This window comes from Protopterus annectens, chromosome 2.part2 (assembly GCF_019279795.1).
Source record: "Protopterus annectens isolate FY-2018-M chromosome 2.part2, PAN1.0, whole genome shotgun sequence".
In the NCBI taxonomy this organism is placed as follows: Eukaryota; Metazoa; Chordata; order Ceratodontiformes; family Protopteridae; genus Protopterus; species Protopterus annectens.
Window position 1 is genome coordinate 41,096,681 of NC_056730.1, and position 27,641 is coordinate 41,124,321.

General features: G+C 41.6%; 1 protein-coding gene across 1 annotated transcript in view; it reads right to left on the bottom strand.

Annotated features, from left to right (window-relative positions):
• SLC30A5 (solute carrier family 30 member 5) overlaps nt 1-27,641 on the bottom strand; it is a 1,152,350-nt gene that overhangs the window by 1,014,551 nt on the left and 110,158 nt on the right. Inside the window, exon 3 of the mRNA XM_044063733.1 lies at nt 18,899-18,965. Coding sequence (XP_043919668.1) covers nt 18,899-18,965 — 67 coding nt within the window. The remainder of the gene's footprint in view (nt 1-18,898; nt 18,966-27,641) is intronic.

Genomic DNA, 27,641 nt, shown 5'->3' on the forward strand with positions numbered 1-27,641 from the left:
TAGTGGAATGAGGTCTGATCCCAGCAGGAACATCCTTTCCATGATGAGAATAACAAAAAGCAATACAATGGCCAATCCACTTAGAAATAGTTTGCTTTGAAACAGCTTTCCTTGTGAACCCAAAGCAAAAGAAATAAATAACTGTTGAGTCTGCCTGAACTCTTTAGTTCTGCTCAAATAATAGCGTAACTGCCTGTGAATATCCAAAGAATGCAAGACTTTTCCCCTTTATTTTGGGGATCAGCATAAAAAGTAGGCAAATGAATAGACTGGTTTAAGGCCACATTAGAAATAACTTTAGGCATAAAAGTAGGGTTAGTACGAGGACACCCTATCCTTATGGAATATCAGGAAGGGTTCAACTGCCATGAGAGCCTGTAATTCAGATACCCTCCTAGCAGACGTAATGGCCAACAAAAAGCAGTCTTCCAAGACAAAACTTCAACTCAGACGTAGCTGCAGGTTCAAAAGGAGGTAAAGTAAGCTTTTCCAACACAAAATTGAGATCCCAGGAAGGAGTAGGAGCTCTCACGTGGGGTCTTATGTTTTTGCCCCTCTAAGAAATTGTTTAAACAAAGGGTGAGAAAATAAAGGAGGTCACAATCATAGTGAGAAGAAATGGCTGCAGCATGAACTTTACGGAGGAAAAGACAAACCCTTGTCTAGTAATTCAGTAAGGTACTGTAGTGTAAAACTCAAATTAGGCACTGAGACATCAAAGCTCTTTGCTGTGCTCCAAAGAAAAATCTCCTCCATTTATCAGCATAAACTTTTCTAGTACTAGGCCGCCTGGCTTCCAAAATGACATTCAAAACCTGTGGAGGAAGCCAGGGTCTAAAACAGAATACGCCAGGCTGTTAGATGCAGGGACTGTACCCTGACATTGAGAAAATGATTGCTTGACTGGGACAACAGGTGAGGAATCGGTGGCAAAGGCCAAGGAGGCTCCTGAACTAAACTCCTCAGCAGAGGATACCAGTGCTGGCGTGGCCAATCTGGTGCTATTAGAATCATGCAAGGCTTGTCCTGCCTGACTTTCAAGAGTACCTTGGGAAGGAGAGGCAGAGGAGGGAAAGCATAGACGTGAAGGTTGTTCCAACTGAAAGATAGAGCATCCACTTTCCAAGCTTTTGGGTGAAACATCTTTGTGCAAAATTTTGGCAGTTGGAAATTTAGTGGAGAAGCTAACAGATCTATGTCTGGAGTTCCCCAAGCCACTGTCAACTGTTGGAATACGTGAGGATCCAATTTCCACTCGTGGGGATCCACAATTTGTCTGCTCAATACATCTGCTAAGGAGTTCTGTGCTCCTGGCAGAAACCGTGCTTGAAGAGTGATGTGCAAACTCAGAGCAGTCTCCCACAATATCATAGCTTGTCTGCAAAGAGGGTAAGAATGGGTTCCCCCCTGCTTGTTGATGTACCACATGACTGTTGTGTTGTCTGTTTGAATCAACACCTGTCCTGGTTGAAGTAGGTCCTTGAAGGCCATCAGGGCAAATTGGACTGCTAACATCTCCATGTTGATATGCAAATGCTGTAGTCTGGGAGGCCACGTATCTTGAATCCATTTCCCATTGAAGTGTGCTCCCCAAGCCAAGTCAGAGGCATCCGTCGTTAAGATCTGACTCGCCTCTGGTCGGGTCACAGAGAGTCCCTTGTTTAAGTGACATTCCTGAGCCCACCACAAGAATTCCTTCTGGATGCAAGGTATTATCTGAATGACAGTGTCCAAATCGTGGCAGTGTTGAGTCCATACACTTTTGAGATACCATTGTAGCTTCCTCATATGCAGTTTGGCATTGGGAAGTAACAGAATGCAAGATGCCATGAACCCCAAGGCTTGAAGGACTGTCCTTGCAGTCAGCCTGGACATTACTGATAATTGCTGGAAGTATAGGTGAAGATTTCTTTGTTTGTCCGGGGTCAAAAAAGCCATCTGAGAGGCTGTATTCAGTCTCACACCCAGAAAGCACATGTCTTGAGAAGGTACTAGACTGGACTTGTTTCATTCACAGAATACCCTAGGCACCTTAAAACTGCCATTACATACTGTAGCTGTTGAAGTAACTTGTCTTTGTCTTGAGCAAGAATCAGGCAATCGTCCAGATAAGGATAAATTTGTATTCCCCTCAGTCTTAAGAAAGCTATTACAGGAGCCAGAACCTTTGTGAACACCCTGGGCGCAGTAGATAAGCCAAAGGGCAATGCAGAGAACTGATAATGAGAAGTACCAGCCCGAAACCGCAGGAATCTCCTGCAGCTGGGCCTGATAGGAATGTGAAGATAAGCCTCTTTGAGATCCAGAGTTACCATCCAGTGATCTTTGCCTAGCAGAGGCAGAAGTTGCTGTAATGTTAACATCTTGAACTTTGGAATGTCTAGGTAAGAATTGAGAATGGACAAATCCAGAATTGGCCTCCAAGTGTTTCCTTTCTTTGGCACAAGGAATAGGCGAGAATAAAACCCTAGGCCTACTTCTGACGGAGGTACCACCTGGATTGCCCCCATCTGCAAAAGCAAAGAAATTTGTTCGTGAGCCTCCAGCCTTTGCTGAGGAGGTACATCTGGCATGCCTTTGAAAGGAGGAAAAGTGTGAAAATAAAACTTGTAGCCTTGATTTATTATGTCCAACACCCATTTGTCCTGGGTGACCAAATGCCAATTTTGTTTTGAAAAGTGCCAACTTTCCTCCTAGAGGAGCTGCCAGACAGGAAGAATCTGGCAGCTGGAGATACAGGTCATTGGGTCTGTTTACGAAAAGGCTGACCCCTGCCCTCACCAGAAGATTGTGCAGGAGAACTCCAAGTCCTAGGTCTGAAAGAACCCTGAGCGTGAGCCCTGCCCCTACCACGTCTAGACCTGCCCTTAGACTGAAAATCCAAAGAAGGGTAAGACCATCCTCTTGCAGGCCAATTCCTGCTAAACTTAGGGGGCTGCACTTGCAAAAATTCCTTAACCGTCTGCATAGACTTAGCTTTGTCTTCCATCTTTTTCAAAACTGACTCCACAGGAGAACCAAAAAGAACTTCAGATTGAAGAGGAGCATCCAAAATTCGAGCTTTAACATGCTCTGACAAATTTTGATCCTTAAGCCAGGCATGTCTACGAATAACTGAACCAGTAGCAGCCACCCTGGAAGAAGCCTGAAGAGCATCGAAGCCACACTGCAAGGAATGCTTACCAACTTGATCTGAAGCATGAACTAAGTCCTGCAATTCCTTACACTCTATACCCTCAGATAAAGCATCTACCTTAGATTTCAACTGACCTAACAGAAAGTTCTGATACTTCAGCATATGAAACTGGCAATTTAAAGCCCTCATAGCTAACGTGGAGGAGGTATACACTTTTTTACCCCACCTATCCAAAGCTCTAGAATCTTTATCCAGAGGAACTGGATTCTTAACTACAGAAGCCCTGACACCCTTAGGCCCTTGAATAATAGTTTCGGGTCAGCTCTAGGACTCTTATACAAATATTTATGTGCCTCTGAACTCTGTAATACCTGTCTGGCTTGACAGGGCAGGGGTAAAGAATCAGGATTAAGGAAGCTTCAGAGAAAACATCCTGAACAACATCTAAAACAGGGGAATAGCCAAAGGTCTATGTTGTGGCAAAAACAAAACAAAAATTCCCTAAGCCTCTTACGAGAATCTGAAAAATCCTGACCTTCCCACTTGAAATGCTCCCTCATGGAGTGCAAGGTTTCAGAAAAGGAAAAATCCTCTGGAGGAGAAGCAGAAGGACAGGAATCCTCTGCATCCGAATCAGAATAGGGAGGAAAATCCTGAATATCCTCAGCTGAGGACTCAGAGTAATCTGAGGAATGCTCCAATCCCTCTAACTCTGTCTCCACCCTAGGCCTCTTCTCTGGAGGGGGCATAGAACCCCTGATCAAAGTAATCAAATCCTCTGCCATTTTCAACATATGTTTTTAGGAACAGAGCCCGAAGAACTAGGGCTGTGGCCTGTACCAGAAAGACCAGGTCTAGCCTTAGCAGGGCCTTTAGTGACAGAAGTAGAAGGCCTAATAACCTTTTGTAAGGATGGAACCACAGAAACTTGAGAAGCCCCCTCGGCCTGACCTAACTCCTGAGAGGCCAACTCCTGTAATAGTAAAGGTTCCCCCTGGGATTCAGCCGAGACCTCGGCTGGATCCACAGATTCAACCATAGATTCCATAGAACCGGCGTCCGCAACGGACGACTCATCCGGTTTAGACTTTAAAGATTAATCTTTTCACTTTTTTGCGGTAGCGGGTGCCGGAGGATCCGACGGCATGTTGCAGTTACACCGCTTACCGAAAACAAGCCTAGCACAGTCTAATCTACGTTTTATGGTGCGCTTATTAAATCTAGCGCAAAAGCGACACCCGACTACGTCGTGCTCAGGCCCCAAGTAAGGAATACAGAGAGAGTGATAGCCCCTATGAGGTATCTGTTTCCCACAAGAAATACAATTATTAACTTTTTCTGACATCCGGATTAACTGAAGCAAGAAAAGACAAAAATATTCCCCAACGGGGTACTTAGCCCAACTTGGTCTTCGGTCTGAAACTCGAAAAATGAAAATTTCAGAACGCCGAACGGCACTTGCAAACGCTGCTTCTGCTTCGGACCACGCGGCAAGAAAGACTCGGGATATGGCGTCGGTCATGCGCTTAAGTACTACTGCGTACTGACGTCAGCTCTGAGCGACCATGACCGACACCAGCCTAACACTTTGGTATTCGGGTCGACCGAGGACAGCGGACTACCCGCAGGTTATGACTGCAGCAATGTGAGACGAAGAACATCTTGTTCAATACACTGAGATCCAAAATTGGCCTCCAGTCCCCGGTTTTCTTTGGCACCAAAAATAGTCTTGAGTAGAATCCGAATCCTATCTGGTCTGGAGGGGCTATTTGGATGACTCTCTTTCTTAGCAGCTTTTCTATCTCTAGTGCTGCTTCTTCCCTTTGACTGGGTGGAACGTTGGGAAGGTTTTTTGAAGGGACAGGACAAAGATCGAAGGGGATACGATAACCTCTGGTTATAATCCTTTGTACCCAAGAATTGATGGTGACGGTTAGCCAGGCAGAAGGGTACAAGGAGAAAAGTCCCCCCAACCACCTCCAGAGGAAAGGAGTTGGGCCGCTCTTCGGGAGCGCTGGTAGGATAGACCAGGGAAAGAATCCCTGGAACCCTGGTTACGCGGACCCCCTCTGCCCTGAAAGGAGAGTCTTCCCTGTGAGTTTCCCCCTCTGCCTCTAGGGGAGAACTCGGCCTGTGTGTCACGGAAAGGACCCTGAGATTTCTTGAACCATATCTTCCCACTCTTTTGGTTTCGGGAGAAAGCACACTGGGGGGAAGAATAACTGACACCTACGGCAGAAAGGGTATTACCATCCTGTTCACATCTGGCCAGTGCACTTTTAACTTTGGATCCAAACAACGAGGAGGCCTCAATGGGAGCATTAAGAAAGGAAGCCTTAAAGGGTTCCACGAAATTGCACAAGCGCATCCAGGCGTGTCGTCTCAAGACCGCAGCTGAACCCGCTGCTCTAGCTGCTCCTTCTGATGTGCGAGATATCAGCCGCATAGAGGAGTTACATATCGACTCAATGGTGGCCATCTGAGAGGCCACTTTGTCACGGACCTCAGACACGGCACCAGCCAAGGTTTCAGAGAGCTCAGAAATCAGATCCCTTTGAAGCCTGGTAAAGTGTGCCATATAATTCAGGGACCTGATAGTACAGGTTGCTGATGCAACGGTGCGCTTCCCTATCCTGTCCAGGGCCCAGGACTCTTTGTTAGGCGGATGGACAGTCTGGCTTTCTTCTTCTGCCAGATACTTTTTTGTTGCGGTCGCCACCACCAAAGCATCCACAGGAAGTCCTTTTGACCAATGGGGATCCATAGCTTGAGGGGACAAAATCTTATCTGGCCTCCGGGGAATAGCTTCAATGGTGTCAGGAGCCTTCCAAGAACGCTGGGCGATAACCCGGACAAGTTAATCGGCAGGTGGAGTAACCCAGGAGGTAGGGGGCCGGGCCCGAAAGGCCTGCAGAAACACAGATAAAACACAGATTCCTCAGAAGGTTGGATTAGAGAACTGCCAGTCACCTCTCTGTTTCAGGATTTCAAGGATATCACCAAAGGATACCTCAGAGGGTGATTGAGGGGACCCTTCCCCCTCATCAAAATCTGTGTCTTCAGTGAGGGACTCCTCCGTGGAGTCCATGTGCTTCCTCTTACACAAGCTTTTCCGGTGGACTTCCTCAGCGGGAGAAGCTGGAGAAGACAGCAGAAAAGGGGTTTCCTGTGGGAATATGTCCTGAGGCCCTTGCACCCAGTGTCCGCTCAGTGCGACTTGTGAAACCAGTGTACCAGAGGAGGGAGGAAGGACAGACAGTCCAGTATTGCCAGCAGCGGCGAAAGCCTTCTCCATCAGTTGGAAGGCTGGAAGGCTGGTCCACCTGAGGAAGATTGAATGTCTAGGACAGGGGTCACCCCTCCCCTAAGTGGCTCAGCCTGCGGACCCGGAGTCCCTGGATGGCTGAGAAGCAGCAAACTGTGTGTCACAACTGACATCCTGGGTCATAGTAAAACTTTCCTGCCATGAAGGCAATTGCAGTTCCTTAGTGAGATCCATAAAGGGAATCGCAGAAGGTGAAGACTGTGCTATATCCATGGACTTTAAAGGCAATGAAGGGGGAGAATATGAAGGGGGTCTTTGGAGACGGGTGATCACCTCCCAAGGAAGGGTAGTTCCTGGGGGTGTAATACCTATGGCCAAGAGCAACTGATCCACAAGATGCAACACAGTGTTCGGAAAGGCTTCTAGTGGACCTCATGGAGACTGAGGGAGAAACAGGCCTGTCCACAGAAGAGGCAAACTCAGTGCCCATCTCACCAGTCCGCACCGAGAACAACGGTGCTGAGAGAGACTGGACTATGGGCGTCTGCACCGAAGAGGTCATCGGTGCCGAGGTCATGATCTGCACCGACACATGAATCGGTGTTGAAGTGGTTGTCGGTACCGAAGCTGGAACCGACAAAACTGGAGTCAACAATAAAGGCGTCTGTTCCGAGTAAGATGTCTGACCTGACGTGGTCAAGGTCTGCGCCGACTGAACGGTCGGTGCCAATACAGTAGTAATAGTCTGAACAGAGGAGCCCCTCGGTGACAATATAGTGAAGGCTGCAGGAGAAGACAGAGCAGAGATCACTAATGGAGCTGAAGGCCTCGGTGCCGAAGGTCTAGGCACAGAAAGCACTGGGGCTGACTGAGTGAGCTCCGGAGCCGAAACTTTAGCCTTTTCAGGTTTTGGTTGGCGTGAGTCCCCAGCCGGGGATGAAGGCAAAGATTCAGCCTTGGTAGGAACATCCAAGATTTTCTTATGGGCTCTAGGAGGGGTTGATGCCTCCGACCCAGAAACAGCCTCTGAAAAGGGAGATTTAAGAAGTCCCTTCAGCAACAACTTGTTTTTCCTTACAAAGTTCTATTTGAAATGTTTTCACAGATAGTACAGGGTGGGTCAACAGATAAGTGTGATGCCCCCAAACAATAAACGCACAAAGAGTGTGCATCAGAAGTAGGTAGTTTGTGTCCACAATCAGAACACCGTTTAAACCTCGGACTACCTTTCTCATCTGCCATGATAACAAATTTAGATAGTAGGAAAGCGTACCAGCAATGGTACAAAAGAATACCTGAAGGTATGAAAAAAAGGGAAAGATTACCAATGATGGTAAGGGGAGAATACCTCGCGGTAAAAAGAGAGAGAAATAAACCTCAAGAAAATATGGTCGCTAGATGCAATAGGGTAAGAGATGATGAAATAGAAACTTTTCTGACAGAAAAGTAATATAAATGACTATTATACAACAAATAACTGTACTTAGCTCAAGAGAAGCAGCTTGACACGACCGAACGGCAATGCGGCAAACGAAATCTGAGGTAACAGGGAGAGGGGGATTGTGGGTAAGAGTTTAGCTCAAGAGTTTGAAGCTGATGCGAGCTTGGAAAATGGCCGGCTCGGTTCCAAGGTTGGAACAGATACCCATGTGCAAGGAATGAACGAGGATTAACAATATCAGAGAAATTCAGTCACAAGCTTTAATACCACCCTCTTGGAGATATTCCTTAATCACACCAATCCTAAAGGAAGACAAATCCCCAAACCTCTGTACCTCATATAGACCTACATCATTAAATAATGACTATAAGATATTTATGACAATATTAACTAAAAGAATGAAAACACCACTATTCAAAACAATAAATAATGATCAAACTGGATTTATATAGACACACACGACAATATTAAAAGGATAATTTTTCTTATAGATTATGTTAATAAAGAAAATAAACACTTATAATTGGCTTAGATACAGAAAAAGCCTCAGATTCCCTAAATTGGGGCTATTTATTCAAAATCCTAATGCTATTTGAATTTCCTGCATCCTTTGTTCACCTCCTAAAGAATATATATACAAATAATTTAGCATATGTCAAAGTTGCATCCTTTTACCTCTAAATCTATACATATAACAAAAGGCATTAAACAAGGATGTCCCATGTCACCAATTCTATTTGCTCTGGCTATTCAAATATTGGCAGATTCAATTTGTAACAATATAAAAATCAAAGGAATAGATGTTTATGAACAATACAATTCTAATGTAATGCTATTTGCTGATGACATATTACTATCTAATACAAGAGAAACATTAGAAGAATTAGATCTATTAACTGACAAATTTCACATGACTTCAGGACTCCATTATCAAAATCAAAATTTTTATTTTTAAATTAAAAAAAAAAAAACTGCAGACTAAGGGGGATCACATCATAGGGAAACAAGAGTCTACCCTAAAATATCTAGGAATTGAATTATGCAAAGATAAGAATGAATTAGTCTCAAAAAACTACAATAATATCAATACAATTAAAATCTCTGTGGACAAATGGAACAAAATAATATTAACATTTGAAGATAGACTACAGTTAACAAAAATGGTTTTACTGCCCAAGATCCTATATATAGCCTTGTCAATACAACTGTTACCAGAAAGGAATATACTTAAAGAAATAAATTCATGCCTAATAAAATTTTTATGGTTTCGCAAAAGAAACAGAATAGCTTTAATACATCATATCAGACCATGGAAACAGGGAGACTTAAACTTTCCTGATACAGAAACATATATAAAAGCATCAATATCTAAAACAATCTCAGATTGGATAAGCCCAAATTACTATAACTGTAATATCAATAAATGAATCTGATTTACAGAAAACATTTCTAATAACAGATAAAAACAATTTGCCATGTGTATTAGTATGCAATATAACATAACTAAACCCACTATATGATTAAATTATTACATTGACATTTAGGTAAATTATTAATGCAAATACAGATTTAAAAATCTGGTTTGATCTTTTAACACCATTTATAGTCACAAATAACTTTCCACATAAAATATAGAGAGAAATTATTCATTCCTGGGAACAGAAAGGATTTGTTTGTCAGCTCCAATGTATCAAAGAAACTAAAAGTTTTACATATGCAAGTAATAAAAGCATACACAATTCCACAACAGGACTAGCTAACTTTAGAGTATTCTGTCATATTTGCAAGATTTAAGTAGAATAATTAACAATTCATTTAAAGAAATATCTAAATTTACAAAATACATATATGAAATCATATATATTGACTTTGACATGGGAAACAGTACTTCAAAATTTTACAAAACATTGATAAACTATAAAACAACTCCCAAAACCTCATACTGGAAATGTATAACAAAAGGACACAATACAGTTAACTGAAGATATTAAAACAAATATCTTATTATCAATAAAATATACATCCTTTACACAATACTGGAAAGTTTTTAATTGGAAATGCTTGCACAGAGCATTTGTAACCTCAGACAGAATCAGTAAAATTAGTTCTTCCATAAAAGGAATATGTTTGAAATATGAGCAAGTACACAATGCAGATTGGAACCACATTTTTCTTTGATTGTGTTAAAATTAAGCCATTTTGGAAAGGTATTAATAACTTTCTACAAGCTTTATTTAATGAATAATTTTATTTAGCTAAAGCTCTTGTATTATTAAATGTGAACGAAGGTCCTCATTTGAATAGGTCAAACATGTATCTAGTATGGACTATACTTGCAATTTCAAGGAAGTGTATAATAAGAACATGGAATACAAACAATACCAATGTTGGAAGACTTCTACAGCCTACTGAAGACCATAGCATTATTGGAAATTAAAATTAAAGAACTAAGAAGTTATCCAAAGCAATTTATCAACAACCCTTGGGGAAAAGTCTTATCGTTGACTGACACTCTGATAATGGATTAGACATACTTACTGTATACATTAAGATCTGTTATAGTGTCCGGCTAATGTAAATAGTGTACATAGTTATTTAAGATGTTATGTATAAATACCATGGAATTCATTCAAAAATCTATTTGAAAAATAAAAAAAAATTTGAGAAAAAAAAAAGAAAAATACAGACATGGGAACAAATGAACAAAATACTTAGAAAGACAGACATAGTAAAAGCAATATAATATAACAAACCAGGCTCTCCCATACACTTCTGCAAATGATAAAACTACAGATACAAGCACAGTCAGAAAGACTTAGAAGACATGCAGATAAATATAAAGGAAAAGTACAACATAAGCAATTCATTGACAAACAAAACTGTTTTACAGAGAATTGGGAAAAAGCAAAAGGAAAACAAACACCACCTAAAAATAAGAAATATACAAATTTCGGAAAAATATTTATGAAGACCATGTGAAACAAAGATGCTGGACTGACAAAAAATATAAAAGAAATAAGGAATTCAAATGTTCAGGATGTGAAATGGGATACAATGACGACTACAGAAACAGAAACAAAATTAAGAAAAGCTTCTAACTGTGAAATCCCAGGCTCTGATACAGTACCTAACTTCTGGCTAAAAGTATTAACATTTTTATACAAAGGCTTACTACTCAAGAATTACTTGTATGCTCATTCCGAACAGATATCAACCTGGTTAACAGGAAAAAAATGATACTCCTCCTTAAGAGTGAATCTGTAAGCCATCTTAAAAACTACAGTTCAACAACTTGTCTTTCCGACAGTGTACAAACTATATACTGGAACGGACTGTGTACAAACTATATACTGGAAATGATGAAGGCAGTTTATACTCGTTAAAAAAAAAAAAAAACCTCAAAATCACAGCAATAGAACAAAAGAGCAACAAAAGAAAATCAAAAGGAACAAATGACGATTACTCGTTAAATAAAGCCATAACATAGAATTGTAAAAAGTGGAATAAATTTAAGTATGGCACGGAGATCCTACATTCATGGATAATAGAGTGCTTACAGATGTTAACACACATCCAACATTAATGAATTACATTAAGTGACCATGAAACAATGGCAAACCACTTTGCAGTTAAGCCATGACAAAGGGCAAGTTACCACCCCAGGGATAAAAATTCAGGAGAGGATATTCCAAGGTGATTCTTTGTTACTGCCTCTGTTTTCTATTGCCCTTAACCCATTCAGCTGTTTTCTTAACAAGTTAGGTCACATACAATTTAGCTCACAGAACACAACCTTGCTTAAAGACATCTACTTTTTTTGAGGGGGAGGGGGACTTAAAACTGTATAGTTCATCAGATGAGGAGTTGAAAGCACAACTGCAAGTGGTTAAAACTTTCTCAGATGATACAAGAATGTAATCTAGTCTTGATAAGGAGATCAGTTGCTGTAATGGTTAAGGTCTTCTCATCCCATGCACAAGCTACAATGTTGGAGTCTGACCTCTGGCCAATGCCTTTTTGGAGTTTACATGTTCTACCTGTGAATATAATGTCCCTCCCTCCTCAGAATAACATGCTGAGTGTTTTCATATCAAATTCACCCAAGAATGGTGCTTTGGGCAGCAGCACAGACTCTAGATAGTGGCCTATGGGGGGGGGGGGGGTTGTTACAGACCAACTGTTTTGGGCATCTATTGTGGTTTGCAGTTTCCTCAAGACAGAAGAATACTGATCACAGAGTACACACCATAGCACATTTTTTTTACACAGTTGAGTAGCTAAAACACAAAACTTATGGCTCCAAGTGATTTAGTCGTATTGACTAATGCACTAAAATGGGCATGGGTATTTGCTGGTGATAAGTGGGTTGAGGACCCGGCCTACTCAGACCTATGCGAGGGACTCGTGCTAACAGTGGGAAGGTTGTATGTCCCCTACTGGCCAGTGTGTGCCCGCCACAATGTACAGCAGCCCTGAGTCAATAAGCAACTGGCTGTCTTGTGTCCAAGTTGCACACCTTGGGTTACCTAGGATAACTCTGGTAAGTGAAAGTTGGATGTAAAAACAATCAACCTGGAAACATGAAATAATTGTCACACTCAATATAGGTTCAGTAACAGGATACTGCTTGGAAGTGGATGACAAGACTGTATGGAGGAGACTAGACATCCATTATATCCAAGATACATGATGGAAGGACAATGAAGCAAAGCCCCTTGGCTTCAGATTCAGACCGTACTACTCAGGAGTACAGACTAGAAATGGTGTGGGAATTATGATGAGGGAGAGGCTTCAGAAGACAGTAAGGGATGTCATCAGAATTAGTGAGATTCATGGCAATCAGACTCTAGGCTAATAAGGCAGCATTCATAATCTTAGCCTATGCTCCACAGCAAGTTTGTGATAGCAAGGAAAAGAGTGCATTCACACAACAGTTGCATGACAACATGAATTGACATTGATAATGGGTGCGCTGAATGCACATATCGGGACAGACAGGACAGCAAAAGAGGACTGCCTGGGTTCACATGGGTGGGGCAACAGGAATAAAAGGATGAGAGGCCATTCAAGACTTCTGTCTGGCAAATGGCTTAATAGTAGCCAGCATGTGGTTCAGAAAGACAAAGTCACACGAGCACATGCAAGAACGGCCATCATGCAACTCAGAAGACTTCCTCCAAGTCAGGAAAGGGTATTGGGGTAGAATCCGTGATTGCAAAGTCATCCCCAGTGAAACAGTTGGCTCACAGCATAAACCACTGGTTGATGCAATCAGCTACAAGCAGTGGTCAGACAAGGGTCTAAGGTCAGAGACCAAGCTGAACACCTGGAAGTTGACTGGAGAGAAAGCACAGCAGTTCAAGTAGTTGTTGAGGCTCTAGCTCCTCAAGAAGTGGAGGAAATAGAGCTGAAGAACAATGGCAGCACCTCAAAACAGCATGTGTGAGGACTACAGAACAGATAGGTGGTCAAGCAAGGTATGGAAATAAGGTACACAAGGAAAGCTGGACATGGAATGCAGAAAGCCCAAAAGTAATTGGAAGCAGTGCAGGAAAAAGTGGGAGCTAGAAACAACGGACCAGGCTAAGCAAAAGAAAGGCTATAATGAGAAGGATCAGATGAGAAGGAAAGAAATGTGGAAAAACCATAAAAATATTGATAAGTATAGAGATCTCCTGGAACAATCTCATGTTGATCAGGATTTGATGCAGGAATGGGAAGAGGCGAAAGGTTAATAATGACAGCCCAGGATATATATATATATATATATATATAGATATAGATATATATATATATATATATATATATATAGATATAGATATATATATATATATATAGATATAGATATATATATATATATATATAGATATATATATATATATATATATATACATACATACACACACACATATACACATTGGTTTACAAAATCCACTGAACATATGGGAGAAACAGACAATTGTACATTCTGTAAAAAAGAAGTGGAGACAATGACACATCTTGTTTGGAGTGTTACTCTCATGGCAGAGGGCCTGTACACTGAAAGGCACAAAATGTGATAAAACTGCAAACACTGCAATACGCAAGTAGCTAAGAAGCACTGGAAACATGAACCACAAAGCGTTAGAGAACAATGAAGTATACATGACATGGCTCACTTATTACCAACAGTTCAAAAAATAGATGCGTGAAAACCAGATAGAGTAATCCATAAAAAAAGAAAATAGCGGCACTGAACACAAATTGCTATACCTAGTGATAATGCTGTCTTATGTACAGAGAAACACAAAGCCATAACATAAAGACTTGCAATAAGAAACAGGAACAATGTAGAAGATACCCACAAAAGTTTCAACAGCAGTAGGAACAATGAGACTAAAAAAATAATTTACAGTCGTACTTAGATATGCTACCAATACATATAACTGTGTAAGAATTGCAAACGGAGACAATTATTTGCACACTGAAAGTGCTGAGAAGAGCACTTTTGGTTAAAGTCAAAGTCAAAGATTGAAACAATACTAATTTCATAAACTTTAATCATACCCTGACTTAGGAATGCAGTCCATTCTACTCGTGGTATTAGAACCCCAAAAGACTTGGATAAATTAAACCCAGGGAAGCCCATATGCAATACAAATAGACAGTTTTGGGGAACACAATCAGACAGAATGCTTCACGGTGGAAGCCAGAGTATCCAAAGAAAACACACAAACACATGAGAACATACAAACTTTGCCAAGGCAGTGGCTGGAATACAGGACCAAACACCTGATCCTGAATATGTGAGGCAAAGATCTTGCCACTAGGCTACCATGTTGTCTACCTAAGACACACACAGACACACACACACAGACACACACCACTCTGCTCATCCAGCCATCCATTACTTTCTAATAAACTGCTTTACTCTTTATAGGGCTACAGGGATGCTTGAGACCATGCCCCTTGATTTTCCAGATTTTTGCCTTATTTTTGGTCAGTTCCTCATAAAATGTGTTTTTTCCTGACATATCATTGAGAACAAAATCACCAAGTAGACATTTTAATTTCAGAATTCATACCCTTCAGAAAATGAATGCCAACACAAAACCTGTTATTAAAGCAAATTTCTATGTTTATAACAGCAACATTTAAAACCAGTCCCTCATTTTGGAGCTATATCATTCCCCTCCACCCACAATTATTTTTGACTTTGTTCAGATTTCTTGGGCTAAGATACGTTATGCTGGAGACTATCCTGGAAGCCAGTTACAAAGAATCAGCAGCATAGCTGAGGCAGGGCGAGAGGGGCAACTGCCACGGGCACAAAGTTTTGGGTGGGGTGTGACTGCATTTGCGGTCAAATCTGAGTGTGTGTGTGGTCTATTTATTTATTTATTTATTTTTTTTTTAACTCAAACCAGAGTGCTGTAGCACTTTGTGCAGGCAGGGCATAAACTATAGCAACTGTTGCTACTGTTTATACCCTGCCTGCATGAAGCATCACAATGCTCAGATCTGACTACGTCGGGACATGGCACAGAAAACGGGACATGAATGGTAGGCAGAGGGGGCAGATATGCATCTGGCCACCTGGTCAGAAGGACTGTCTTTTTATTTTTTCAGTTGAAGGGGTGGGATGCTGGTTCAGAGTTCCGGCACATGGAGCTGAATGAGCCAGCTACATTTTTGCAATGTACTGAAGCCCACTCTGAACAGGGTGCTGGCCTTCATTGATAATGTGAAAAATTAGTGAGATGGGAGCTAACTGACAGAAGCATAAATAAATAAATAAATAAAATAGGAGAAAATAAAATGAGTACTGACCATGCTATCTAGGACATTTCATTCAGACCTACCACTGACATACCAAGCAAATGCTAAAAAAAAAAAATCTCCTGTAAAATTTTGAGTTATTGTAACAAACAGTAGTGCACATTATTTTTGGAAACAATATTGCACATTAGTTTAGTGTTCATAGCTTTAAAAGTAATGGATGCATTCTACTTAACTTCCCATACTTCTTCTCACTGGTAGTTAAGTAGTTAGTAGATGGTACTAGCAGTGCTATTTTCCTGGCTTGATCCCTGATCACAAAAAAATTCCAAGTTTTGTTTTGAGGTAGCATGATCAATCAGTTTTGTCTGCTTCACATCAAGACTCCAGGGTTCAAGCCTCATCTTTAGTCATGGTCTATATGGAATTTGTATGCTCTCCACAGGTTTGCATGAATTTTCTCCAGGCTACTCCAATTTCCACATACTTCTCAAATAAATACTGCTTGACTGGCTCCTGTAAATTATCCTTATGTAATACAATTAGCATTGTTTTGTTATTTTCTGCAAATTTTGGGGATTTCTACTACCATTCCAGGAATGGACTCATCCAAAGTCTCAGTACAGTTCAAGGAATCAGTACTGCTTCAATATTTGAAGTTTGCCAAGACTGCTCTTCTCAGCACCCAAAGTCTACCCAGAATTAGCTCCTTCTAGCCTTGCACCTGCGGCCGTGGCAAAAAACAAAAAAGGTCCAATGTTAAACTGACATCCACATGCAGTACAGATTTCCATTTCTACCTCTCCCAATCACATTACCAAACATTTAAAGGATGGGGGGAGAAATTTGCCACTTTTTCCAATAAGAACAGCATTCATATTAAGAAAATAGCTTTATTTCAAATAATATATACCGTGATAACAATCTTAATGTATTAACCTTTCAAATGGGAATCCTGCATCCTCCAAAACTGTACAAATCATTTGTAAATGAGAGTAGTACATTTTCACACAGCTGTTAAAAATTGTAATTATACAGAAGTGTCAAAACTAAAAACTATTCAATACTTTTAAGAAGTAAACAATAGTCAGAGAATAAAGTAGAATGGCAAATGATGTAGAGAAATTTCATACACCAGCAGTAGAAGTCTGTAATCTAAAACTATAACTTGGCTGTCCTACTCTCAGGATGCACTTTGAAGTACAACTCTAAAAGTTCAAACAGAAAAATTCCCACATCTATTACACTCGCCATGTTTTTTTTTTTCCTTTAGGAATTTGTTTAATGTTTAGTTTACATTCTTGAGATGTCAGCCAGGAGACAGTGTTGAACATTTTTTGCCAGTTCTCCTATCTCAGGGTAAGGGGTAGGAAGGGTTTATAAGAAATAGCTAGCAGTAACTGAAGCTGTCCAAAGATGCTAATCCAGAGATATGTACATACACAATGCACACTGGGGAACTGGACATGACAGAGAATATGGCATTCAATAAGGAAGTCCCCTGCTGCTGTCAGGATGGCACCATACTGGGACACACTGAACTCTTTCTCTGTATACTTAACTGCTCAAAGTATAAGCAGCCAGGGAAGTGGATAGGCTTCAGGAAAGGTGGAACATATGACTGAGAAGGGATGACATGGCTAATGGCAGACAGAGTAGCTGCACTGGGGAAGAAAAAGAAAATTTTTGGTCCTTATCCCCCATCTCCCTCCTCTATGACTCTAAAGCCCTTATTGCCCGTTTGAACATGTCCTCTTCCTTCACTCTAGTATGCAAGGACATGGGAGAATTAGATAAGAGCCAGAGACTGCTGAAGCCCTCCCCCCATTGTCTAGAAAATGTCATACACTGACGATTATGCCAAGACAACTGCAGCTGCTGACTTCTCCACATCTCTGATGCTCAGATGGAATGCAATGCACACTTTGCTAACACCCCTTCTCCCCTTCCAAGTTCTTGTATACGCTTACTGGATTGTACTGCACTTCTTGAGCAACATAAAGTTTTTACGGCTTGGTTTTGGACTGTTTGACTTCCAGCAGCAAGTATTTCTTAGTTTGTGATTTTGGAGCATTTTTTTTTTTTTTTGGTCTTGTGGATGGAGTTGAAATTCCACACACCTCTCCAGATAGAGATCCTGTAGCAGGGCTCTGGTAACACTTACTACTCTAGGACAGGCAAGTTTGCCTTGGCCATTCACGCCATACACTGCCCCCCCAACTGGCTTCGGGCAATCAGTCAAACCCAGATCATCGGAAGCATACCCAGGGCCAAAACTTGTGTGTCATGAAATTAGCTGAAGATTCATAAACTCTGTAGCACAACAAAGCCTGAACGTCACCAGCCTCCCATCAGAATAAATCAAAAATATATAAGAAGAACTGAGGCTGACAACTCTCCACTTATATCCATAGTCGGCTACCAAATAAACTAAATGAATTAGTGAGAGCGCTACATTTATTTATTGTTTATTTATTGACATTTGATGACAGGTAAAGTCCACTGGGTCAGAAACCCATTTTCAGTGGAGGCCTGGGGAGAAAAGCTCCACAATGTATTACAAAGTATTCTAATTTAACATAAAATAATCGAAGATACATGTATAAAAGCAGAGATATGCACAGTACAGAGTGTACATTATTAATCTTTAAGGATCACAATGCACAGGTAAGAAGTTACATGTGTAACAAAGCAAAGATATGCAAACAGTACCATATATAGTGTGTGTTTGTGAAAAATTTGCTTACTGAACACAAAGCTGCAATTATTGGTCTTGCTATTAGAACCTTTCACAATAGGAATTAATTAAGGGACAGTTTTAAGGGGGCCTGTTTGTTTGGCAGGTGCAAGAAGGGTTGTTTAGGTAATGTAATTTACTGCTGATTTGTCAGTTGGAGTTATTTGGGAGAGTAACATGTTCTCCTATGTAATTCAGTCAACATCAGGTCACAGAGGTGAGCAGACAAAAGTAATTGCTAATGACTCCCTCCCATAAATTTTCATTCACTCTTGTGAATATGTAAAGTGAGCTGGCTCACAAGGCAGCAGAGTACTGTGAGTTGAGGTATAGTCATTTAATCATTCAACATTGTTAAGGTGCACATCAGTAAGTCATATACCTCAACAAGGAGGTCATTCATTTCTTTTGCAAGATGTAAACTATATTACATTTCAGAGTAGGTGTTACAAAAGATCCCAAAATACAAGTATATCAACAAATCAAAGAAAAGGAAAAATGCAGCTTACACCAGAAGTTAACAGGGAGGCAGGATTAACTGGCCTTCTCAACACAACTTACCTGATGTTTTGTAACTGCTTTCCCTGAAGAAAATGGTTTCTGAAACAACACTAAGAAGAAAGCAGACCTGTTGAAAGAAAACAAAAACCAAATGTCAGGGTTATAAATTTGAACTACTTCAAAAGAGAGAATATAGAGGTACTGCAAAAAGTGTATTACTTTCTAAAATTGGGTATAACCTTTTTAACCCCCCCCCCCCCGGGGGGGAGGAGTCAAACAGCTTCTCTAACCTACACCCTTTCAGCCACAGTAGTGAGAGACATAAATCCCCAGGCTAGACAAGAGGCCTATGGCCCATTCATTCCTGTCCAGGAATCCTAACTAGCTCATCTATTCTACAGTGAGAGACAAAGTAGGAAAGGGTCAGAGTGCTGGTCCTGTGGGCTGGCCAGTCCTATCCCCTGACAGAGCATTTGGCTCCCCCTGAGGTGTTTTCTTCAAGGTCTGCTATTTACTGCTACCTGAGAGGAACCATATCACTGCACACGGACTACCTAAGCTTACATTGCAACTTGCACACAGCAGTATGGACTCGCTAGTCTTGAGCTCCATATGGTAGAACACCTACTGGTCCTACTAAGTAGGTACTGTGTGACAAGGTAGAGCTATCTCAATTCCCCCAGGATCAGACAGATGGCAACTTCCACTAGATCACTTCATCCTCCACTAGCTCCTACAGCTACCCATGCTGCTATTTCAACTCTGGTTGCTTATAACATAAGTCGGGGCTTTATCCCACTACATCACACAGCTGGTGCAGAACTTTTTTGCAACCTTGATGCAAGAAGTGCTTTATATTTAGCATTTTATTCTGTTGACAAAGATAGCCGCATGAGAATTTTCTAGTAGCTGAAAATTCCTACCATGACATGGCCTATCAGTGGGAGTGGTAAGCACTAGGTAGCCTATCTACAAGAGTGGTTTCTGGCCCAGAAATTGTAGTTTATTGGCCGTTTGGGCAGTTTTTCCATCTCTTTCAACTTTTTGGTTTAAAAGCCCATGTTTGCACTCGTTTTCCTGTAACTAGTCTGGTCCAGATACAGATTTGCTGTATACAGCACTGTTTGCAAGCTCTGAGCCCCCCAAGCCTTTCTGTGTTGGAGGGAAGCATTCTAGCTTATCAGAGGGAGTGGTGAGCACTAGATAGCCTATCTACCACAACATCCAGGTACAGATTTAGTTTTAGCACTTGAATTTGCTTATTTTTGCTCAGCACTTGTTCAGAACTTGTTGTTAGCACTAAATAAACTACAAATTACTACAGCACTCAACCTTCCTCTTTACCTAGAGGAAAACAGATTTTGCACTTACTTTCCTCACTTGCTTAGAGAAAAACAGCTCTTATACTCACTTTCCACACTCGTCTAGAGGAAAGTAGATTTTTATTTAGGCATGTCCAAGGGTCAGCTCCCAGTGTTCTCTCCTGTCTATCTGATGAATCTGGGCACCTTGGGGCAATGTAGCAATTGCCTCATGTACACAGAAAACTCTCTCCTCCTACTACCCAACACCACAGCCTGTGACAGATGCACATATCTAGCCAAACTGGAGGTAAAGGTCTCTCCAACCAAGACTTGAACTTGACAGTCAAGAGGAGAAGGTAAACACTCGCACCACACCACACTCATCACCTAGTCCCACTAAACTTACACCACCAAAATCCACACAAAAAACACAAACACATTCACAGAGGCTCTCAATAATAATCTTCTCAAGCAACAGAGACCTCCAAAGCAGAAACGCAAGCAACCTCCACCCCCCAACACAACCTAAATGACACATAGCCCACAGACTGTGTGCCAATAAACCACAGCCCACAAGGCAAACCAACGTAACCAACACACTAGTCTTAAGTGACTCACACTGATGTCCCACTCACCAGGCTAAACAAGACGAAGGTTACTGTCAGCTGCCTGTCGGGTGCCAGGATCCGCCACATAACACACGCACTCAGGTCACTCCACAACAAGTACAAATATGACTCTGTCATTGTCCATGTTGGTGTGAATGACCTGAGACGTACCTCCCTGGACTACATGGAGAGACATGGAAGATCTCTCCAATCTTGTAGCCCAGGCAGGTATGACACTAGCCCTGAGTAGCATCATGCCATTGCCCAGAATGATACCGCAGTACAAGGACAAAATTATGAACTTCATTCTAAGGGGATCCAGTATCTGTCTGCCTGGGAGAACATGGTCAACAGACCCCGATGCTTTGCCAGAGACGGCCTGCACCTGTCACCTCTGGAATTCCGGATACTGGCCAAAGCTCTTGCCACCCCATAGTGCCTTTTTTAGGCAAGGTTCAAATGACAAATTCACCACCGTAACAGGCAAGCAAAAATTGAGGATAATACTACTCAATGCTATTAGTCTAAATCTCAAAATGCACTCACTCAAGGCACTCCTTAAAATGGAGAACATCAATATCTGTGCAGTGACAGAGACCTGGTTCAAGGCTCTAGAGAGCACCCCTGCATTACCATGCTATAACTCATACCACACTTTCCGGCCCTCTAACATGGACCAGAACACCAAAGGCGGAGGTGTGTCCATTTCATTAAGGATATCCACACCTCCAGGCTAGTTGAGCAGCCTAATGCATCTGAGGTTATCCAAGTGCAACTTACTCTGGGCAAAACTGCAATCCATATTGTAGCTTGCTACAGATCCCCACCACGCCCCAGGATTCCCATTCCTCTTTTCTTGATATACTGGAAAATAGTAGGGTTTAACCAACCACCCTAATAATGGGCGATTTCAACTACCCCATCATTAACTGGGAAAACTATTCATGTACCACTCCTTCACTCAATGCTTTCTGGAATTCATAAATCCAATGCCCTAGATCAACTTATCTACACCCCCACCAGGGGCAACAATATCCTAGACCTAGTCATTACCAACACGAGTGACTGGTGTTCCACACCTTGAAGTCAACTCCTCAGTCAAATCCAACCATAAGCTAATCACCCTAGATATCCGCATCCCGCCCCCACCCACTATTAAGGAAACCACGGCAAAAAAATTCTCCAAAGCCAACTTCATGCTCAAGACAGAAGTGGCAAACTTCAGAACACCCATGCAGGTGGACAATACAGTTACAACTGCTGAATCCTACAAAAAAGCACTCTATAAGCACTTACATGAATGCATGGATCGTGCTATCCCAAACAGAACAAAGATGCTATCCTCCAAAAAAAGAAAGCCAATCTGGCAGTCCCCTGCCATAAACAAACTCTATAACAGAAGGAAGAAACTGTTGCAAAAGAGAGTAAAATCCCATGAGTGGTGGAGCTCCCTGGTCAGCCTCAGTAAGAAGCTGAGATCCCTTATAAGAGCCTCCAAAGCTAGCTATGAAAACAAAATCACCACTGATTCTAAGGGCAACCACAAAGCATTCTATAGCTATGTCAAGAATCCCAATGGCAACACCCAGATCTGCTCTAAGTTAGAGCACAATGGCATGAAAATTACAGAACCAACTGATATTGCCAACATTCTGGCAGATAATTTCAGTGCTAACTTTATCCCCCTCTCACCCCCTAAAGGGCCCATATCTATACAGGATGAATGCAGAGTCCCTGTAATCACATCTATGCAGGTAAAAGTTTCACTCTAAAACCAAAAACACAGCATCCATGGGACCGGACAACATCCCAGGCTGCGTTTTACACGAATTTCAGAACGAACTGGCTCCCCACCTAAGCACTATGTTCAATCATAGTCTCACTTCAGGCTTTGTGCCCACTGAATGGCACACAGCAACAGTTATCCCACTCCACAAAGGGGGAGCCCACCACTGATCCTGGGAACTATCGCCCTAACAGCCTGACGAGCCTGGTCTGCAAGGCCATGGAATGCATCATCATGGAACTCAAACAAAGACTCTGGACCCCACCCAGTTCGGGTTTGTGAAAGGCAGATCATGCCTTCTGAACCTGATCAACTTCTTTGAGGCAGTCACCAAAGTCGTAGACGACCGTAAGGTGGTTCACACAGCCTATCTTGACCTCACCAAGGCTTTCGACACCACCTCCCATTCTGGAATTATAGCTAACTCAGTAAACTAGGTATAAATCCCTACGTCACAAGATGGGTTGCCAACTGGCTCACTGACAGAACCCACACTGTAAAAGTTGCTGACTCCAAATCTGACTTCAAAGCTGTGGCAAGTGGAGTACCACAGGGTTCAGTCCTAGGGCCTTTCCTTTGGCATCTACTTCTCTGAATTACAGGCTAACACAGAAGGCCTCTGGCTAACGAAGTTCGCAGATGACTGCAAACTAGGAGCCACAGTCGAGTCCCCAAATGATGTGGACATCCTACAGAAGGGCCTCACTGAGACAGATGCCTGGTGTCAGAGCCATGGCCTCAAGCTCAATGCCAAAAAGTGCATTGTCATCCCCTTTGGTACAAACCCTGTACCCATGAACTACCACATAAACAAAGTCTACTTAACGCCAATTGCGTGATGAGACCTTGGGACCCAGGTGGACAGTAGTCTATCCTTTGATAATCACATTGCCACAGTAGTCAGGAAATCCTATGTGGCACACCTCATCACAAAAGGGTTCTCATCCAGGAAAAAAAAAAAAAAAAAAAACGGTCATTGTTCCCCTCTACTGGCACTCATTAGACCCATTATAGAGTACAACGCCCCTTTTGGCATGTACCTCACAAGACCTCTGCAGCAGCTGGAAAGGCCAAAGAAGTACCTCACAAAGAGGATTACTGGCCTCAAACAGATGCCCTACACTGACAGTCTCAAAAAACTCCAGCTTTACTCTGTAGCATATCGCCTACAAGGAGATCTCTGCTAAACATATAAAGCTATGTTAAACCCAGAGGTGTTTGACATGCTACACCTAAAGAAATCCCAATCCCTCCGAGCTACACGCTCTAGGAACCTAAACCTTGTCACCACAATAAACAGGACATGCTGGAGGGATAGATTCCTGTCCCAGAGACTTCCTATACTCTGCTCAACACAGATGGACAGCTTGTTCCAAAGTTCCTCATTAACACTTCTGCGGCTCTGCTCGACAGGGGCACAGGAAATTAACTTTCTTGGGTGGCGTAAGCCAGGGAACCTTGTTGGCTAGGCTTACTTAGGATCTTGGGCCGATAGCCTAGTACCTACTTATGAGCATAACACTGAATCCCTATAGCTCACTACCTTAAATTAATGTAAAATCTCTGAAATTTTCATGCTAAGCACATTTTATAACAGTTGTCATGTAGGTCTTACAGGAAGAACACCTTACATTGAAAATTAATACATGTAATGATGTAGTAAAGAAATGTCAAATTAAGTAAGAAATTGTTCTTCTAAAGAAGAAAGTGTTTTTTACTTGCCCAGAATGCTTTACAGGTGTATATAAATCATTGCCGAATACCTATCATGAACAAGGACATCATTCTGTTGCTATGTTTACAGGGAAAACAAGTAGACAATGAGACTAAAAATCAAGCACCACACTTTTAACCCTGATGTTTTGGGTCTATATCAGAACACCAAAATTTTAAAACTTCGAATGTTCTATCATCTACCCTTTTTGAACTAAAAATAGCAAAGCTGCAGAACACCAAATTCTTTCCTAGGGAAAGAATTCGGTTCGCCGGTTCTGTGGCTTCGCTATTTTCAGTGCTGTGGTGGAAATTTACGGGTCTGGTTCAGGTAAGTGTGCAAATGCGTGGTCATTAGGATTAGGGCGCTGGTTAGGTGAGTCAGGGTTAGGGCACGGGTTAGGTGAGTTAGGGTTAGGGCGCGGGTTAGGCGAGTTAGGGTTAGGGCGCGGGTTAGGTAAGTGTGCAATAGTGACGGACCTTAGGGTTAAGGTAAGTGGATAGACAGTGTATGTACAGTTTAGTGTAGCGTTAGTTGTAGGATTATAAGTGTATGTATGTGGATTGATGTTTTTTAGGTGTGCTTGTGTTGTGTGTATGTGTTTTGGAATAGTGATTTTTTTCCCCAAGGAAAAAATTTGCTGTTCTGAATGTTCGATATTATGTGGTTTAGATATTTTAGGTTCTATGAAATAGCATTCGCTATTTTCATCTTTCGATAGCGTGATATAAACGCAATGTTTTTAGCATCAGCTTTAACATTAGGAACGCAACTAGAAATTAAGGTAAAACAAGGATGCTTCAGAAATTGAGCAATGTACTTCAAAACAGAAAAACAACTAATACAAAAAATGGATAAGATTCACTCCACAGTCCCACCTATACACCCTCCCAAGGCAAAACTAGGCAGAACAACATTGCACTAAAAGTATCAACTCACTGTAGATGTCAAACTGAAGTTGCTGTCACTAATTCTTCTCACAAAAGAGGCTCTTGAATCTTATGTCTTTTGGTTACTACTTGTACGTACGGATATTTAGCATGTTATAAAGAAACGAACAGCAAAACATCCCAATGTTTATGCTACAACTGTCTCCAGGCTTTTAAAAGTAATGGAAAGTTAACTCTTCAGCTGTATACCAATGAGCGGCAGACCTCCAGAAATCATGCAATTTTAGGTTACAGGAAATCAAATCTATTTTCTCTGTTTATCTATCTATCTATCTATCTATCTATCTATCTATCTATCTATCTATCTATCTATCTATCTATCTATCATCTTTAGTGCAATATGCAGATGACTCTACAGTCATCACTACAGCCAACTCTCTTTTCTAAGCTCTTCTCAGCTACTCAGGCATCTTTTAACTGAGTTGAACAACTAGGTTATCCTTAACCCTAAAAAAACAAAGCTGTTAACTCTTCCTACCTAAAAAGTTCAACAATATTAAACCCTCCTTCTCCATACAGTCCCTTAATAACACTCCCATTCAGGTAGAATCCAGCACTAAGCTCTTAGGTGTAACTATCGACAATCAGCTTAAATTTCACTTGCATGTTAATACTGTCTTTCGGCTTTTCCCAGTTAGGGGTCGCCACAGTGGAACTCCGGTCCGCTAATGATTGGCAGTAGATTTTTACATGCTGGCTTGCCGGGCCTAACGCACAACCTTCCATGAAGGAACGCCCATTCACGCATGTCGACACACAGAAGACGCTCTAACTGAGAATCGAAAGTCCAACAAATAACTGCATCAAACAGACTCATTCAAAACTAGGGCTCCTTTACTGTAACAAGAAATTCCTTAGCTTTGAAGCCAAGATTACTCTCTCTCTTACCTACCTTCTACCCAGTCTAATGTTGTTGTGGTGTCTTTCGGCTTTTCCCGGTTAGGGGTTGCCACAGCGAAACTACGGTCCGCTAATGACTGGCTGTAGATTTTTACGTACCGAGTTGCCAGCCCTGACGCATAACCTTCAATGAAGGTACGCCCATTCACGCATGTCTCCACACAGAAGACGCTCTAGCTGAGAATCGAACGGGACAACGTCTTACTGTGAGGAGACAATGCTACTGCAGCACCACCACAATTCTCACAAATCTTAACTCAGCACTCCTGACCAAACTCGAATCTACCTACAACAAGGTAGCTAGACTTACTTCCCAACAAACCTACAAATCCCATCACTGTCTCTCTCTAAAACACCTAAACTAGCTTGAATTACCCCACCAGCATCTTCTCTCTCAGCTCCAGATAATCCATTCTGTTCTATACCAGCCTTCCTACTGCCCAGCACTATCCCCTCTCATCTCCCATTATTCTCCCTCCAGACCTCTACGAAGATCTAACCAAGACCTACTACAAATCCAAGTCTAAATCTGGACGCAACATGTACAGCTATCACCCCACTATTGCCTGGAATAGGCTCCCACTAGAAATCAGGACCCTTGCACATCCTAAATTTAAGACAGCCACCAAAGAGCACTGTTCCTCCCACCGCACTCTCCCTCCTTAAACATCCCCTGCTTCTCATACCTTCATCTACTTTCTGCCCTTAACTCACTCTTCTCACAAGCTCTCTCTAATCTTCCTTGTCTACTCTTTCTACTGTCTTCTAAAATCTATTAAGCAAATTGCCTCAGAGAAACATTCTATTGTAACCGTCTTGCCTTCATGCAACTACATTATGATAAAACTGGGTTTTATAACCTCTTACCCCAAAAACTATACTCATCTTAATGACATTTCTTTTTATTTTGTTTGTCTTTTCGGCTTTTCCCAGCTAGGGGTCACCACAGCAGAAGTCCAGTCCGCTAATGATTGGCAGTAGATTTTTTTTTTGGTGCCGAGTTGCCCTTGAAATAGTTATGCTACACTCCTGATTATTGACACTGTATAACATTGTATGACTACTTAATGCCTTATAATAATCCTGTAACATTGCTGTTTAATGCTAATTTTTAATGAAAATTGTATACTATGTTGGAGCTTTTCTTCCCGGGCCTCCGCTGAAAAAGGGCTCTTCAGCTCAGTCAGACAATCCCAGTCAGCAAATGTAAAATAAATAAATAAATCTCATGTTTGTCATGCAGAAACCAAGTTTCTCCCACCATTTAAAAAGCATAAAAAATATGCCATTGTTTACACAGTTATGTGCTACTTCATTCTCTAGGTTTGCTATGTAGACTCCAACCCACACAACCTACAAACAAATCAACAGTGATTCCAAACAGGTTATGAAATGGCATATTTCTGCACTTCACATCACCACCACCTCCTCCAAACTAACCAAAGAGGCCACTGTTGAGAAAGATGCCAAACTGCCCTCTCCAGCAAATGCATGAAAAGTTTACTCAATACAATGAGAAGTTCTTATAAAACAAACTACTT